Raw genomic sequence first — 18,732 nt, forward strand, 5'->3', positions numbered from 1 at the left:
GTGGTTGGGAGGGGCTGGAGCAGTGACGTAAACGGAAGCTGGGACGTAATGTGAGCCCGGCGAAGTTGGAAATCTGTGTCAGCAGTGCCAAAATTCCATTCCCTGTCGTTCCTCCTGAACGTGGGACCTGCAGCGTGGGAAATCGTATGGTTCGGATCTGGGTGCGGAGGATACGGCGCGGTGACGTGGAAACACGAAAACTCCCCGGAGCCGCGGGGCCGCCTGAAAAAGTCAGCAGTTAGCAGCGCTGTGGCGGGAACCGCAGCCCTGCCTGTGGCCCCGGAACCTCCCAGGTCAGAGGAGCTGCGGGACTGGGACACAGCAGGGATAGGACCAGGGACGCAATCAGTTTCTCTGCTGTTGATAAGGAAGCCGGCTCTGAGGTTCTGCTGTGAATGTCTTCTTCCCTTGGTGTATTTTAGATCATATAGAATAAACCTACTGTCTTTCAGTTGGTCTTCTGATTGCAAAATATTCTTGTAAAAATAATCTAATGGAATATTTGAATTTATCTTGAAAGATCCCCGATTCGGGTGTCTTCCCCTCGGGGACCCCGACGCCCAAGAACCAAGACTAGTCCTCACTGGATGTAAAAGCAAGAGATATTTTTTATTTGTTCACACGGTTGCCCGTGGACTCTGCAGCTTTCGGGTGGCGGCAGAAGCGGATGTATTCTCAATGGTTATTTCAGATAAGACGATGGGAAGCGGGCTTACAGAAGCGGATACACTCTCAATGGTTATTTCAGATAAAACGGTGGGGCCAGGTCAGAGACGGGCTGTCTATTCATCTTGAATACATGGGAATAAGTTAAGGCAGCCAACTCTGGGCTTCCTGCTCCCTTTTTGTCTTCCTGTCGGCCGAAGGCTGACCTCCAGGTATCTGACTACAGATATCCTGTTTTCTCATCATCAGGGACCCATCTGGTCTCAGGGTGACAGATATCCTGTTTTCTCATCATCACGGACCCATCTGGTTTCAGGGTGATTATGCTGGCCTGGGAACAGCTTGACCTGGTTTTGACTATGGCTATAATGGAAATTCCCCGAGGCAGACGGGCGGGGGTCTTTCAATCTGTTGAGATTTGCAAGCACAATTCTCTTTGATATGGTGGAAAACGCAAAGCTCTTGAAGTTTACCATCATGTATACCGTGTTATATCACTTCTCTATTCAAGAAACTACTGACACTCTTACCTGGAGACTTGGAGTCGCTGAGAGTTTTACATAACAGTCATTAAAGGAACACCTGCAAATTTCATTGAGTCTGAAAGTATATATATATTTCTTTTGCAAGTTCCACAGTATCCTTGTAAACATTAACTTGTAAAAGTAAGCTTTATCCACCATTAATTTTCCATCTGAGACATATGCACACTGGGATGTAAATACAGTATTCTGAAAAGTGTCTGCCTGGCCTTGTGGCACAGGCTTTTAATCCCAACACTAAGTAGGCAGAGGCAAGTGGATTGCAGTCAGGTTGAGGCTGGGAAGGGGTACATAGCAACTTCAAGGACAGTCAGCACTACACAGGAAAAGCCTGTGTCCGGGGAAAATAGAAAAGAAATATAAATATATTATATTATAGAATAATATTAGAGAGCATCCTTTGAATAATTCTGATAACACATCTATATCAGAAAAGTGTCTATAAGAGTCTTGTCTCTTTGGTTCCAAGTAAAGCACTCTGTTCATGGACAAATGATCAAACTGTTTTTTTGGTTCTTGTATTTGATGTGTTGAGACCTGAACTCACAGTGTTGCTCTGTCTAGCACAAACTTATCATGTAGATGAGAATGAACTGGAAAACACAGAGTTCCACCCACCTGTTTTTCCCAAATGCTAGGATTAAATATTTGCACTAACAGGACAATTCAGACTGTTGTTTTTCCTTTTGTGGTATGTTGACAGCCAGTGGTGTGACTGTAGACTTCTCCCAGGAGGAGTGTACTAGGACTGGATGTTGCAGAATTGCAGCAGTCTGGTTGTAGCTAAGAATAGTTTGTTTGCAGCCTTACTTTCTCCTCCTCAGGGTTTATTGACAAATTAATCTGTAAGTGTGTGAGCTTTGTGTGAATGAGTCTCACATCCCACAGAATAATATGAAATCCTCAGAGGATAAAAAAGAAATTTTTCATGAAATGTTCTTGATGTGGGATTATCCTCTGTATGCTGTGACTAATTTTTATTACCATTGGTTAATAATGGTGCTGCTTCAGCCTATGGCAAGGCAGGATAAAGCCAGGCCGGAAATCCAAACAGAAATATAGAGAGAAAGAGTAGGCAGAATCAGGAAGATGCCATTTAGCTGCCAAAGGAGACAGATGCCTGAGCCAGAACCTTACTTGTAAGCTACAGCCTCATGAAGATACACAGGTTAATAGAAATGGGTTAATTTAAGATGTAAGAATTAGTTAATAAGAAGCCTGAGCTAACAAGCCAAAGCAGTATTGTAATTATTAAAGTTTCTGTGTGGTTATTTGGGTCTGGGCTGCCAGGAAATGAACAAGCAGCCTCTGCTTACATGTTCCCTATTCTTCCTATATGTCCTTTTGACAGGTGTAAGGTTTCGTTGTTATTGGTCCATGATCAATTCAGGACCTCACTAATGCATAATGTTCTCTTCTCAATCACTCAGTTCCATTTCTTTTCCTAAGTTTTTATGGAGTCGTGATTAGAAGTGGGACTCAAGAGATTCTAACTAAATGTGCTTTCCAAATATTTTCAGTATTCTGACACTGCACAACAATTGGGGAATCACTTGTGTAATCCTGTATTTAGTTTTCTCTTCATCTACTGGGCACAGTACTGTGTGATAAATACAAATACTTCCTGAAGAATCTCTTTCTCATGTGCAGGGCTCACTGATCACCCAGACCTGCTCACCTGTGCAGCAGGACAAAGGGCCTGGAAGGAGATATGAGACAGCAGCTAAGGATGCAGGTATGGTGGAGGGATTGGTGAAGGAGAGGAAAGGGGATCAACTGAATGTGGAAGTGGGAAATCAGTTTTGTCACTTCCTGTTTCACTAGAAATAATTCTGGAAACTTCCACTGAGAAAATCTCTTCTGTTGTCGTAATGTTGGCATGAGAAGACTTTCTACAGAAGAATTGATAATGGAGTCAAATTTTTATTTGACTATGTTTGTGAGTGATGCTGTCTTTATTCACTCATCTCTGATCGTGTTTTAATAACATTAAATCATTTGCATTTCTTTGATTTTAATACCTTATAAAAACGATAAAAATTAAACCTCTAGGTTTATTTAGTGTTTTAAGAATTTTTGAGGTTTGGCATTATAGCATATTCTCTACATTTCTGTGTTTTTGTATCCATTCCTGAAAATAATGCCAAGAAAATTTTGAGAGGGATCAGGAAGTACATTTACAGCCTGCTAAAATCCCATCTTTGCTGTCTCCTATTGTCTGGTAGCAATTAGGATAAATATTTAGAATGCAGTAAGGACTTAGGCTGATTTAGTAAAGTACTGATTGTAGTTTCTCTAAGATCCATGCCTCTACTGTTCCTGGGGAAACTGGCCAGGTTTCCAGTACCAAGCATGATTTTCCTCTTGTTGAAAGAGTCTTAATCCAATTAGAAGCTGTTGATTACCACCAACGTATGTGTGTCACTCTTGCACACTTAGGGCTATCGTGCAGTGCAGATCATTGTTGTGGGTCATAGGAGTCACAGATGGGTAGGACATCTGATTGGCTACCTCCTGTGGTAAGTTGCATGTTGCCTTCTGGTGCCATGAAAGCTTGTCCCCAGGTAGAAAACTTTAATATCCGTTCTATCTCAAATCTTTTAGGATTTGTTTCTGAAGAATGTGGCTTCATCAACACTAGTCACTCAACTTCTGCCTCTAGGAGTCATCCATGGGCAAAAGCTGTACTTGTTAACTTTTGGAAGTCTCTTTGACAAATGTGACCAACAACTTCAAAACAGGCAGGTTTCTTAGACCAGGTGTTGGTCTATGTTAGAAAATCTATGCCTCTTGTGAGGAGAATCATGAGCCCTGTTGGGAAATTTTCATTTATACTCTATGTATATGTATTTTAGGTTTGTTTTTTGTTTTTTGTTTTGTTTTGCTGGATGGATAATAGTCAAGGAATAGATGGTTTCCTTATGATGTTTTTAGACATCCTTACTGTTTCCTGTCTCTACTCCATAATTAAATCCTCACTCTCTTTTCTCATTTTACCCTTTAGATTACTTGTTCCTTGTTACTCTGTCTGTACTATTCCCCCACACCCTACAATGGTCTCCTTTTATTTTCAGGTTACTGCATTCACTCCAGGTTGTGTACTCACATCTGAAGATTTGAAGCTAGGAACATCCTGTGAGAGAGAACATTCATTGTCTGTGTTTCTGGGTCTGGGTTACTTCACTTAATATGATCATTTATAAGTCCATCTATTTACCTGCAAAGGTCATAGATTTTAAATTTCTTCACAGATGAATCATATTCCATAGTGTATATTGCCACACTTTCACTATCCATTTGCCAGTGGAAGGACACTTATGTTGTTTACATTTTGTAGTTATTGTGAGTAGAGCAGCAATGAACATGGCTGAGCACATATCTGTGGAGTAGGATGTTGAGTCCTTTGAGTGTACACCAAGGAATGGAACTGGGTCATGTACTGAATTTATTTATCTTGAGGGTTTGTTTATTTAATTGAGGATTCTCTGTTTTGGTTTTTCAGTGTGACTTGTTTTGTTGTTGTTGTTATTGTTGTTCATGGCATTTTTATTTACTACAGCTTTGTTTTTATGCTATTGCAGGTTGGATTACTAGTAGGTAGTATTTTTCTTCCTTCTTTTTGAGAAGTAGTGGTGTGCTGTCTTGCTCATTGATGATTTTTTTCCAGTTCTCCTATATCTATTTATTCTTAACATAAAATTTTTATTTCCCCTTTTCTCATGGATAATTCTGCTGAATCTCCTGTGTATGTTTTGCCTCTAATTTATTATCTGCAGTGCCCTTTTAATGAAATTAATTGTGTTGATTGGTGAGTGTCTTGAAATGCACTTATGTCCCCATCAATTTTAAGAGAGTAGTTTTCTTTGTATAGCAATATGCTTGGTGGTGTTTTTTTTTTTTTTCCAAGCTTCAAACTTCAAATGTCTTCCCATGCTCTCCTGTTTTTCGGATCACTGACCTGACATCTGGTAGAATTCTGTTGCTTGCATGTTTTCCTATGTTTTGACATTGTTCTTTAACAGCTTTTGATATTAATTTTAATCTTTTCCTTTTTGACTCCTTGACTTGAAAGGGAAGCAAGCTCTCTATTCATTGTTTCTGAAAGAGAAACTCAAGGAAGACAAACAGTAAGAATGGCTGATTCTCCAGTAAATATGTCACAGGTTAGTGGTCCTTTCTACCCTTTATCTAAAATTCTTATACTTTGATACATTGAAAGCTTTTAATTTTCTGCTCCTGATAATTTTTTAAAATTTTATTATAAACAATTCTGTAAAGAGACAAATAACAAAAATCACACACTTAAATTAAACAGACCCTACAAATCAGTGTTCTTTTATATAGTTACAGTCATCACAGGGAACAGAAGCTCTGGAGCCTCATGTGGATTTTATATTTTCACAATCCAATATATTTTTTATTTACTTATCCACCACCAAATTCCCCCAAAACCTTTGATAGAATTATAATTCTTCACTACATTGTGCTAGAGGGCCTGGCAGATCCATATGGGATTGTATGTGTGCTATGTATATGGAATTATTCCTATTCCTGATTATTTCTTGTAACTGAATAAATAATAAAATCAGTTCTGTATCATCTGTCATAATTCAGCAGTTTCCAATGTGCAATACAACTCTTTCTGTGTATTGCAGATCAGTAACTATATTAAGAGATTCCTTAAAATCCATTAATACTAGGAGAATATTATATAATTCTGACTTTTGGACAGAGACACAAGAGTTTTGAACCACTTTACTTAAATTTTCTGATTTATAGCATGTCTTTCTTAATTTATTTGCATAGGTATAGAATGTAGGGGCTCCAAATATTGGGGTTCCCTGTACAATGGGAGGAAGAATCCTGTTAGTTCTCTGTATAAATTTTATTCTCTTGCTTTTGGGATATTTGTTGTTAATCTTTCCCCCAAATTACAGCAAATTCTTTCCCAAGGTTTATTTTCTGCCCATAATTTGTTTGTCAATTTCATCATTTGTGAAAAGTACAATTTCTGCTGGGTCTATTCCTGCTAATTGATGAAGTTTCAATGTTCCTTTAAGAATTAATTCAGAGAACTTTTTCAAATAAGTTTTTAATTTTTTACTCTGTTTATGTGGTAAAAAGATCTGTTTATGTGGTAAAAATAATATAATATTTTCCCTCTGCATTAATATCCCTATAGGAAAATTCTTAGAGGACAAAATAACCAAAATGCAGTCATACTTTGAATCCAAATGATCTACATTTGCACTCTGTAATTTCTTTTCTACCAAAGCCAATTCTTTCTCAGCTCCATTTAGTAATTCTTTTCAACTATCTAAGTCCTTGTCATTTCTAAGGTTTTAAACAAACTACTCAGTTCATCATTTTTTACCCCAATATTGTATTATAGATAGGGAATGGTTCCTGTTAATCTTTGAAAGTTATTAAGTCTGAAATCAATCTTTCCTACTTTGCATCTTTTGGGCTCTAATTTTTTAGACCTATTTTATATCCTAAATAATTAATAGAAGCTTCTCTTTCTATTTGTTCAGAAGCAATTTGTAATCCCCAACAAGGCAAAATTTTCTTTACTTATTCAAACATTCTACTTCATCTACATTCGAGTTATCTAGTAAAATATTGTCTATATAACTGTAAACTATACATTGACGAAATTGCTTATGTATCATTTTCAATGACTGACATACAAAATATTGGTAAAGGATGTCATATGGATTTGACATTCCATATGGAGGACTCTTTCATTGATATCTCTTACAAGGCTGAGAATTATTTTAAGTAAGTGCCATGAAGGTAAATTTTTATTTTTTATGTAAAGGTACAGTGATGTAGCAATCTTCTAAATCAGTAACTATAAGAGGCATCTTTTAGGCAATAGAGAAGGCAAAGGAATTCCAGACTGTAGAGAGCCCTTTGACTGAATCACCTTATTAAGAGCTCTTAGATCTGTTACCATTCTCCATTTTCCAGATTTCTTTTTAATAACAAATACAGGAGAATTCCAATGGCTGATTGAGTCTTCAATATGCTGAGCATTTAGCTGCTCCTGTGCCAGCTGTTCCAAGGCCTACAGTTTCTCTGTTGTTAAAGGTCATTGCTTAACCCATACAGGTCTGTCAACTATTTTAAAGGTAGGATTGTTGGTACTGTTGAAAGATCAACAACTGTTGTGCCCTGTTCTTGTGTAATCTGAATCATTGGTGACTTTTCTTTATATTATCTTGTAATATCTTTCCCAGAAACTAACATTAATTTATGGTTTGTTTCTAATGTTAATCTGAGTAATCCATTGCTGTAAAAAATAATATCCCCATAAATTCATTGCTATATTAGCCACATATGGCTTGAGTTTTCCTCCCCATAAATTCATTGCTATATTAGCCAAATATGGCTTGAGTTTTCCTCTTTGTCTTTCTTGTGCTGTACATTTGACTCATCTTATGTTCTGTTTTACCTGAGATAATGTTTCAATACCTAAAAGGTGAACATTTACCACCTGAAGAGTCCAATTTAGATGTCCATATTCTGGTGCAATTATTGTTACATCTGCACCTGTGCCTACAAGACCATCTATGACAATGCTATTTATTCATATTTTTAATTTAGGTCTTTGTTCATTTATAAAAGTTTGCCAAAATATTTGCTTAATTTTTTTTCCTGAATTTTTTGATCTCTTTGTTATATCTTTTCTATCATCCAGAGCAGTATGATTTTGTTGGGGGAGGTTGCTTTTTCGTTCCTGGCTTCTCAGACTCAAAATTATCACACAGAAACTGTATTAATCAAATCACTGCTTGGCCTATTAGCTCTAGTTTCTTATTGGCTAGCTCTTACATCTTAAATTAATCCATTTCTATTAATCTGTGTATTGCCATGTGGCTGTGGCTTACAGGCAAAGTTCTGACATGTCTGTCTGCTGAGGGCAGCTACATGACTTCTGACTTTGTCTACTTTCTCTCTCTCTCTCTCTCTATCTATCTATCTATATATATATATATCTTCCAGCCCGGCTATATTCTATTAAGTCATTGGCTGAAAGCAGATTCTTTATTAAACAATGAAAGCAACACATGTATAGAAGGACTTCCCACACCATATTTCTTACAATAAGCATTAGGTTCTTAATTGCTCTGGGAAGTAGTTTTCTCTATGATGACAGGAAATGACTGAACCAAATTTGGCATGGGGACCTGTAAGGGGCCATTCAAGGTATTTCCTTATTACAAAGGAAGGGTTACCTTGACTGTCCCTTTTTGATCTACATTCATTTGTCCAGAGCCTACCCTTGCCACACCTTCTGCATAATTCATAAGGGAGAGGAGTTCTGATTGGATTATGCTTTGAAAAAATATCATTTCTTGGAATGTCCTGTTTATAATCCCTTTTTAGGTGACTTGGTTTACTACATTTAAAACACTGACATTTTGATTTTCCTTTAAACCTCTGGAAATCACCTCTCCTATCCAAGCATCATCATGGTCAAGAGATTCAGTATTGATTGTATCTCATTTCCCTTCCTCCAAGGGTGCTGATGTTTCCTTTAATGGCCTAATTACCCTTTTGTATTGTGCATTAGCATTTTCAATAGCCAGAGATCCAGTTATTATTTGTCTGAATTTGGTATTCTATTTATTGCCAAAGTCAGTCTTTGTAATAAATATGTGAAAGTTTGCTTTGAGCCCTGTAAATGATTGCATTTTCTTTCCTACCTCTCCAGTTCTGTCCCAAGCATTCAAAGCCTCTGTATGGCACAAAACCAAGGTGTGGTCCTCATATAGAGATTGCCATTTATGTTGGCATAATCTCCCTCTCTGAGTTGGGTCTTGGGAGATTTCTATACCTCTAGCCCTACTTTATTTTTCAAAGGCCTTAGCATCATCTTTCTCACAGGTGTTCCATTATAAGTGAGAACTAGGCTCCAAGACAGCTATAAACAAATTTCTCCAGTATTTTATTTTATTTTATTTTGGTTTTTTGAGACAGGGTCTCTCTGTAGCATTGGAGCCTGTCCCGGAAATAAGTTCTGTAGACCAGACTGGCCTTGAACTCATAGAGATCTGCCTGCCTCTGCCTCCCAAGTGCTGGGATTAAAGGTACGTGCCACCACCATCCGGCTAAATTTCTCCAGTATCGAGGGATAATTCTATTATAAGTTGAACATGAGTGTAACATCTGCTTCATAAAAGGTGAATGCATGCCATATGAGACCATTGCTTCCTTGAATCTCCTTAGATCTAACATTTCCCCAGGAGTCCATTTAGCTCTTATACAGCCTTAGGGATATCTATCATTTGGCTGTTGTTTATGTAAGGTTACTGGATAAATTAAAATTGACTGTTTGAAAACCTTAGTCTGTTCCTCTCTAAACTTAAAATGCAATGCTGAGATTATTTTCCCTTTAAAGTCATCTGTCTGGGACAAAATAGCTCTATGGTCTGTTTTAATAAGTTTTTCTAAAAATTGTATCTTAGCATTCAGATTAACCAACATTTTTAGTGATAAAACAAAAATGATAAAAACTGGTGTTTATAATTGACATTACATAAACCCCATCTAAATTAGTTATCCTCTCATTTAATTGTTCCATTCTCAAACCATCCAACATATTTGCAGAGACCTAACTCCCTCCATTGTAATAATGTTTCTCATCTGGTGACAATGACGGTGAAATGTGAGGTGTAGGACATCTGAGCAGAGAGCACAGGCAGTAAACAACCAGGCTGAGGACCACTAAACTGCTAGAATGTAACTGTGAGCTGAAAGAGTGGTAGCTTGAGGATAGGCGATCTAGGGGAAGCTTACAACCCACAATGAAGAGGGAGCTGATTGTCTAAAAAATGCACAAGGGATTGTGCAGAAGAAACATGTGTAGCTGGAGCTGCCTGAAGGCAGAGCCAACAGGTCTATGGCAGGTAAGTCCTGTGGCCTTTGGAATGCAGGCACTTCTGGAGTTTGGGTGGCAACAGGAGACTGTTGTAGAGAGACTGCAACAGGAAAATCCTAAACTCACTAAGAAGCTTGGGAAAAAAAGAAAAGACAACCTACCCAGATGGTTGGTGACTCCAGCAGGAACCCTCACATGCATTTCCAGGGTGTGCCAGTTGCAGCAGAGCACAGGCAAGCAGTATTTTTGTGAATTCATGCTCTGAAATTGGGTTCCAGTTGTTGCAGGGGTTCTAATTGGTCTTAATAATAAAAACCTGGAGAATGTATCAGGATAAATGCTTAAAGATCAGTGAGACAAAGGAGCAAGCCATAGCCAACTCTTACCTTGCTAACTCCTCAGCCAAAAAAGGGTCCGAGTTCCTGTCTAATCATGCATTATATTCCTTGCTCTGCCAAGCTATTTCACTTACTGTCTGTCTGTACAGAGCTCTACACCTCTATGGTTATCTAATGGCTAGCTCCACCCTCTGATCTTGAGGCAAGCTTTATTTGTTAGAGCACAAACAATATTACCACAATTGGCCATTTGAGTTTCCTCCATTTGAAAAGTATCTATTTACTTCATTTGCCCATTTGTTGATTGGCAGTTTTATTTCCTCATTTTTAATTAATTTAATTTTTGATAGATTCTTGCTATGGGCATTATCAAAAGTGTCACTGGTATAGATTCTCTTAACTATACCATAAATATATTTTGATGTGTTTTTGAACTTCTCTCAATTTTTATTACTCTTTGGGAGTGAAGTGAAATATCCTTCTAAACCTCTGAAATTGTTATTTGTCTTTGTTGGACTGTATATATCTCAGGGAAATTTTGGATTATATCAAATATGCTGATGTAGATTTTTCTGCCTGTTCATACTCTCTCAAATATTCTCATAAAATTAGTTCCATAGAACGCTTATCTTATAAGTTTGTTAAAATCAAGAGATATAATGCTGTTCCAATCCTTCCTAGCGTGGAAAAATCAAAACTCTTTGTGTATAAATCAGTCAAATATTCTGCCTTCCATACCTACACTTTTACTATTTAATGGTGTGGAATTAATCCTAGAGTTTTTGTTGTCTGAAGTTTTCTGTCCTGCCCAGTTCCTGCAATCGTTAAGTCCCAAAGAAATCACACATAGGTCTACATTAGTTACAAACTGATTGGCCTAGTATCTCAGGTTTCTTATTAACTCTTATAACTTGTATTAGCCCATTATTCTTATCTATGTTAGCCACATGGCTCAGTATCTTGTTGCTTCTTCTGTGGCTGGTCAGGAGGACTGCAGAGAAATGGGCTTCCTTCTTCCCAGAATTCTCCTGTTCTCATCAACCCGCTTCTACTTCCTGTCTGGTTGTCCCACCTATACTTCCTGCCTGACTACTGGCCAATCAGCATTTATTTAAAATATAATTGACAGGATATAGACATTTGTACCGCCCAACTGAGCCTGTTAGAATAGAGTCAAGTAAGGCCCAAGTATACACAGGCTTGATTGTTGTCGGTATTTTACCATGATCTACAAGTACAGCACTTAAGGCACATTACTTCATCATGAATTTTACTTCTGAGACATGTCTGCTGTGATCATGTGCAGCATAAGCACAGCAACCATAACAGATAGAAAACCATGTCCATGCCTTAAATATGTGTCTTGTTTCTTGTATACTGCTTATAAGATTATTTTATCATCCTGTTTTCACAATGTTAGAACATTCATGATAGAATGTGACTGTATTGAAAATCATCTTTTTGAGTAATTATCATCGCTTGCCCACATTCCATCTCCTTATAACCAGCAAAACACTTCCAGGTAGCACATGGTCAAATAATATTTTTGGTTTCAGGGTCTGTTGACATTCGGGGATGTAGCTGTGGACTTCCTCCAGGAGGAGTGGGAGTACCTGGACTCTGCCCAGAGAGCTTTGTATATTGATGTAATGTTGGAAAATTATAACAACCTGGTCTCTGTGGGTAAGAACATTTTGCTTGTAGAATTCTTAACCCATTTTTTTTTTTGTTCTGGCTTCATAGGATGTAAAATCTGTTAAGCTGTCCTTGAAATACCAGGAGACAAAGCAAAGTTTAGTAGTAGGAAAGAACTTCATGCTATTTAGGTTTCTTTTTTCCATTTTCCATTTCAGAGGTGTCATATACTCTTCATTTTGGTGCCAAGATTCATCTATAAGTGCAGTAACATATAGTATTTTCACTCAAGTTTTCTTTTATAAAAGATTTATTTATTTATGTATTTATTTATTACTTATATAATGTTCTACCTGAATGCCAGAAGAATGCATCAGATCCCGTTATAGATGATTGTGAGCTCCATGTGGTTGCTGAGAATTGAACTCAGGACCTCTGGAAGAACAGTTAGTGCTCTTAACCTCTGAGTCATCTCTCCATCCCATCTATTTATATCTTAACATTTGCAGTTGACGTTGTTTAGTTGTTAGAAAAAATTCATGATATACAAACTGGAAATATTTAGAAATATTAAAATCCTGAAGATTTTGACAAGAAATATCAATTGAGAAATCTTGTTTAAATTCTTCTGCTTTGTATTTTCATCTACTGAGCCCAGTATTGTGTTAGACTTCTGTATTATTTTTTAAAAGTTCGAGCATATGTCAGGGAGTACCTCAAAGAACATGTGGATATTGTATGCAAGGTAGGCCTAGTCACCTGCCCAGAGAAAATAAGATTTCGCCAGAATGTGGAGATGAGAGAGGGTAGCTACAACTAGGATGGGCTAGTAATTATGTAGGAGAACAGTGAAGACTTCAAGGTAAATAAAAAGCAAGAGCCGCGAATGTTTTGTGATATTCAATTTCTAAAAAGATTCTTGACCATTTAACTTATTATACAGTCTTGGCCCCAGGATGCATCTTGCTTCTATTACTGTTAGAATATGTTGAATCTCATTATACCTGAGTTATGGTGATTAAATACTAGTATGAAACGTGATTTTATTTGACTATGTTGAAATCAAATTGGAATAACTTTGCAAAATCGTAAGTCTAATGTTGAATCCAGAAAATAGGCTTATTCTTTAATTGCCTTCCTTGTATGCATATCTTCATATTACATGCTTAATTTTCTTGTCAGTCAAGAATACACAGACACACTTCTGGAAAATAATCACAGGAGTCGGTTACAAAAGTAAAAGAAACAGCAGTTTGTGGAGTTCAGACAGTGCGGTGTAGATATAAGCAGTAGTTGTCTATGACAGCCCTGCCGCAAACAACTAGAGTTTCTGATGTCTGCCAGAATACTGTCTTTGCATCCACTACTTTTGAAGAATCTAAGGTGTTTTTCTAGAGAGAAAAATAAATACTGTGATGCTTTTGATTAAGACTATAAACTTGAAGGAATTGGATGTTCTCAACAGTCCTCTTCATTGCCTATCACTTAGTAAGTATAAACACCATGAACCTTGGATTAAACTCCTCTTCATCAATTTCTGAAAAGAAATATTTAAAGCTAGAAACATGTATTCTAAATATAATCACTCAGTGAGTTCTACCTCAAAACTAATTAATGAACCTCAGTTATTTTTTCCATCTTTTCCCCAGTTAGTTATTTCTAATAGAGATGAGATATCTATTATATATCTCTGACCTTTGAAGGCTTTCATGCTATTTTTCTGAGAATCCATGCAATTACAGTGGATGAAAAATGTTGAGTACTGGGAATTCTAAATAGTTTTAGGTTGACATACTTTAACAGAGAATTTAGGGGAACAATCATTTATCAAATTAATCTTGGAACAAACCCTATTAATCTGAATTGTGCTCATTTTCAGAGAACTATTGCAAATGTGATCCTGCTCGTCAACATATGAATACAGAAAAGAAGTCATGTCAGTCTAATGAGCTTAGCAAAGTCCTTCATGACCCCTCTACATGTGCACTTAAAAATACAAGTGAAACTACACAAAACGGTAATAACTGCAGATGCAGTAATCACAGTGATGCCTCTGTTGACTCATCAAACCTAGATAGACATGACAGCATGCACACTGGAGAAGAACCTTGCAAATCTAGAGGCTGTGAGGAATCTTTAAATATGTGTTCTAGCATTACTCAAGCTCAGAGACTCTACGCTGTAAAGAAAGACAACAGGCAGGAAGAATATGATGATCATTTCAGCTCTGCATACAGTCTTTTGCAACAACCAATCTACATTGGAGAGACACCCCACCAATGTGCAAAATGCAGGAAATGCTTCAGTAGTGCCTCATGCCTCACAGTACATGAGAGAATTCATACTGGAATTAAACCCTACAAGTGCAATGTTTGTGAAAAGTCCTTTACTCAGTGGTCAAGTCTTAAAACACATCAAAGACTTCATACTGGGGAGAAACCTTACAAATGCAAAGAATGTGGAAAGTCATTTCCTCAATTATCAGCATTTAATAGCCATCAGAAAAGGCATACTGGAGAGAAACCTTACAAATGTAAGGAATGTGACAAATCCTTTGCCCACTATTCCAATTTCAAGAGACATCAGAAAATCCATACTGCTAGAAGACAGTATACTTGTCAAGAATGTGGCAAAGTCTTTCATCAATTTTCACACTTTAAAAGCCATTACAGACTCCACACTGGAAAGAAGCTTTACAAATGCAATGACTGTGAGAGATCCTTTCCCCATTGTTCATCACTGAGCAGGCATAGGAAAACTCATTCTCTAGAGAAGTTTCACAAGTGCAAAGACTGTGGTAAGTCCTATTTTGTATTATCACACCTTAAGAGGCATTACAGAATCCATACTGGTGAAAGGCCTTACAAATGTGAGGTGTGCGACAAGTCCTTTACTTGGAAATCAAATCTTAGAACACATCAGAGAGTTCATACTGGGGAGAAACCTTACAAATGTATGGAATGTGACAAGTCCTTTACCAAACATTCAGACCTTAAAAGACATCAGAATGTTCACACTGGGGAGAAACCACACAAATGTATGAAATGTGAGAAATCCTTTACCCAGTACTCACACCTTAGAACACATCAGAGAGTTCATACTGGAGAGAGACCTTACAGTTGTCAGAAATGTGACAAGTCTTTTTCTCACTCTTCTGGTTTAAGGAGACATCAGAAAATCCATAATGGAGAAAAACGACACAAAACCAAAGACTGACATATTCTTTAAACAGAATTTGAATCTTAGAAGACATTAGAAAATTCATACTGGAAATTCATACTGGAGAGAAACACACCATTGTAAATAATGTGACCTAACATTTTCCTGGTATTTTTCACTTAAAAATCACAACAGAAAACATACAAAATAGAAACATAAAGATAAGAAAATTGTGAAAGTCTTTTTTATTATTTTTAGTCTTATACTACAGAAATTGGAAGTTTATTTTCTATAATGTACCTTTTTCATAATGATATCTTCATCTTCATAGAATATGTACCACATGATCCCATTCCATTTGAATGTAGACAGTGGTAGTATAAAGTTAACATCAACCATTTTTTCATAATAAAATAATTCTTTAGCCTGGCATGGTAGTCTGTACAGGCACATAATCGTAGCACTTGGGAGGTGGAAGCAGAAGGATCAGGAGTTCAAGGCCAGCCTTAGCTATGTAGTAAGTTCTCAGCCAGCCTGAACTGTATGACATACTTTTTCATGAAGATGATTTTTTGACTGCCTGCCAGTATCTGTCTGTCTGTCTGTCTGTATTGTGATTATATGCACCAAGAATTATTCTCTTATCTCCCTTCTTCTCTCCTTGAATGGCTTTTCTTTTTTGACTTTTACTGATTCTTTTTTATAATATAAAATAAATATTTTTTATTGTTTTTATTGAGCTTTATATTTGTCTCCACTCCCTTCCCTACCTTTCCCTCTCATTCTACCATCTCCTGTGATCCTCAAGCTCCCAATTTACTCAGGAGATCTTGTCTTTTTCTACTTCCCATGTACATTAGATCCATGTATGTCTCTTTTAGGGTCCTCTTTGTTGTATAGTTTCTCTGTGGTTGTGATATGTAGGCTGCTTTCCTTTGCTGTATGTCTAAAAGCCACTTATGAGTGAATACATATTATATTTGTCTTTCTGGATCTTGGTTACCTCCCTCAATATGGTGTTTCCTAGATCCATCCATTTGCTTGCCGATTTAAAGATCTCATTTTTTTCTGCTGCATAGTACTCCATTTTGTAAAGGTACCACATTTTCTTTATCCATTAATTGGTCAAGGGAGCATTTTAGTTGTTTCCAGTTTCTGGCTATTACAAATAATGCTGCTATGAACATAGCTGAGCACATGTCCTTGTGGTATGATTGAGCATCCTTTGGCTCAGACCTGATCCTTCTGAGGTTGTTTACTTGTACCCTGTGAATGTTTTTAATGAAGGTTTAAGTATTAACAAATATCCTCGAGTTTATATTAAAATTCTTCAAATGTAGCAGTGGGAAAAGCTTCTCTTTTTCTTTTAATGTGTATGAATGCTTTGCCTGAAAGTATGTCTGCACTACACATATGCCTGATGAAGACAGAGGATAGAAGAGTCATTAAAGCCCCTGAAGCAGGAGTTACAAATCATTGTGAACTGTTGTGCATATGTTGGGAACTGAACACTTGTCTTCTGAAAGATCAACCACTGCTGTTACACACTTCAAGACTAAGCCATGTCTTGAGCCCTGGTTAAATATGTGTGTGTGTGTGTGTGTGTGTGTGTGTGTGTATGTGTGTGTGCGCATATATAGACATACACACACATATATGTATATATAATAAAAATATTTGTATTTAACATCCAAAAATTCATAATAATGCCAGATGTGGGGTGGTATACTCCTTTGTTCCCATCACTCAGAATGCAGAGGCAAGAAGATCTCTGTGAGTCAGGACATCATCATCTACATCCTGAATTCCAGGACAGCCAGGAGTACATAAACTCTTTGTCAAAAACAAAAATAGCAATCCCCATCAAAATCCCAGCAAAATTCTTCACAGACCTCAAAAGAACAATACTCGACTTCATATGGAAAAACAAAAAAATGCAGGATAGCTAAAACAATCTTGTACAATAAAGGAACTTCTGGAGGATTCACAGTCCCCAACTTCAAACTCTACTACAGAGCTACAGTACGGAAAAAAGCTGGTATTGGCATAAAAACAGACAGGAGGACCAATGGAACTTGATTGAAGACCGGATATCAATCAATACACCTATGAACACCTGATTTTTTTCTTGAAAGAAGTATCTTCAACAAACGATGCTGGCATAACTGGAAATCAACATGAAAATGGATCCATATCTATCCCCATGCACAAAACTCAAGTCCAAATGGATTAAAGACCTCAACATAAAACCAATCATACTGAACATCATAGAATAGAAAGTGCAAAGTATACCTCAACGTGTTGGCACAGGAGACCACTTCCTAAATATAACCATAGTAGCACAGACACTGAGAGAAACGATTAATAAATGGGACCTCCTGAAACAGAAGCTTTGGTAAAGCAAAGGACACAGTCAAAAAGACAAAACGACAGCCTACAGAATGGGAAAAGATACTCACTAACCCCACATTGGACAGAGTACTGATCTCCAAACTATACAAAGACTCAAGAAACTGGTCATCAAAAGAACAAATAATCCAAAAAAAAAAAAATGTGGTACAGACTTGAACAGAGAACTCTCAACAGAGGAATCTAAAATGCTTGAACGACACTGAAGGAAGTGCTCAACATTCTTAGCCATCAGAGAAATGCAAATCAAAACAACTCTGAGATTCCATCTTACACTTGTAAGAATGGCCAAGATCAAAAACACTGATGACAGCATATGCTGAAGAGGTTGAGGGGTAAAGGGAACACTCCTCCATTGCTAGTGGGAGTATAAACTCGTACAGCCCCTTTGGATTTCAGAATGGCGAAACAACCTACCTCAAGACCCAGAAATATGCTTAATCATACCACAAAGACATGTGCTCAACTATGTTAATAGCAGCATTGTTTGTCACAGCCAGAACCTGGAAACAACCTAAATGCCCTCTTCTAGCGAAATGTGGTACCTTTACACAATGGAGTACTACACAGAAAAAAAAAAAGACATCTTTAAATTTGTGGGCAAATGGGTAGATCTAGAAAACATTATATTGAGTGAGGTAACCCAAACCAAGTAAGACAAATATCATATGTACTCATTTTTAAGTGACTTTTAGACATAAAGCAAAAAAAAAAAAAAATAGAAAAGAAATTCACAATCCCAGAGAACCGAGACAACAAAGAGGACCCTAAGAGAGGTGTACGTGGATCTAATGTACATAGGAAGTAGAAAAAGTCAAAATCTCATAAGTGAATTGGGAGCCTGGGGACAATAGGAGAGGATAGAAGGGGAGGGGATCAGAGAAAAATTGTAAGAAAGTAATATAAAAATATGGCAACATCTTCAGTTTTCACTCTAATTGTTCTATACACTTCAAAATCATGCTTCTGAGAAACCATATAAAGGTATAGAATATATACTCCCCATGTCTTTCTGTCCATGGAATTTATACCTCTCCAAATGTATTGAATTGACAAATCCTTTACATAGTGCTGAAATTTCAGAGATAAAAGCAAA

General features: G+C 37.1%; 1 protein-coding gene across 4 annotated transcripts; it reads left to right on the plus strand.

Annotated features, from left to right (window-relative positions):
- Nucleotides 1–36: 36 nt before the first annotated feature.
- LOC125411833 (zinc finger protein 54-like) lies at nt 37–18,641 on the plus strand. 4 transcript variants are annotated; one of them, XM_085691191.2, is made up of 7 exons: nt 37–293; nt 2,859–2,943; nt 4,790–4,805; nt 5,281–5,371; nt 7,182–7,342; nt 11,990–12,116; nt 13,948–16,566. In XM_085691191.2, the coding sequence occupies exons 6-7, from the start codon at nt 12,083–12,085 to the stop codon at nt 15,282–15,284; spliced, it is 1,371 nt and encodes a 456-aa protein (XP_085547317.2). In that variant the 5' UTR covers nt 37–293; nt 2,859–2,943; nt 4,790–4,805; nt 5,281–5,371; nt 7,182–7,342; nt 11,990–12,082; the 3' UTR covers nt 15,285–16,566. The 4 variants fall into 4 exon arrangements, with proteins under 4 accessions (XP_085547317.2, XP_087766461.1, XP_048308195.3 ...); XM_087910335.1 differs by lacking the exons at nt 4,790–4,805; nt 7,182–7,342 and adding an exon at nt 16,978–18,641 and having other exon boundaries at nt 13,948–14,865; XM_048452238.3 differs by lacking the exon at nt 4,790–4,805.
- The last annotated feature ends 91 nt before the right edge of the window (nt 18,642–18,732 follow it).

This window comes from Myodes glareolus, chromosome 1 (assembly GCF_982192425.1).
Source record: "Myodes glareolus chromosome 1, mMyoGla1.1, whole genome shotgun sequence".
Classification (NCBI taxonomy): Eukaryota; Metazoa; Chordata; class Mammalia; order Rodentia; family Cricetidae; genus Myodes; species Myodes glareolus.

Bases quoted from the DNA above. Each gene is read 5' to 3' on its own strand.
- LOC125411833 (XM_087910323.1), top strand. From the start codon at position 5,342: ATGGCTGATTCTCCAGTAAATATGTCACAG. The intron at 5,372-11,989 runs GTTAGTGGTCCT...TTTTGGTTTCAG, and splicing joins CTCCAGTAAATATGTCACAG to GGTCTGTTGACATTCGGGGA. The intron at 12,117-13,947 runs GTAAGAACATTT...GCTCATTTTCAG, and splicing joins TAACAACCTGGTCTCTGTGG to AGAACTATTGCAAATGTGAT.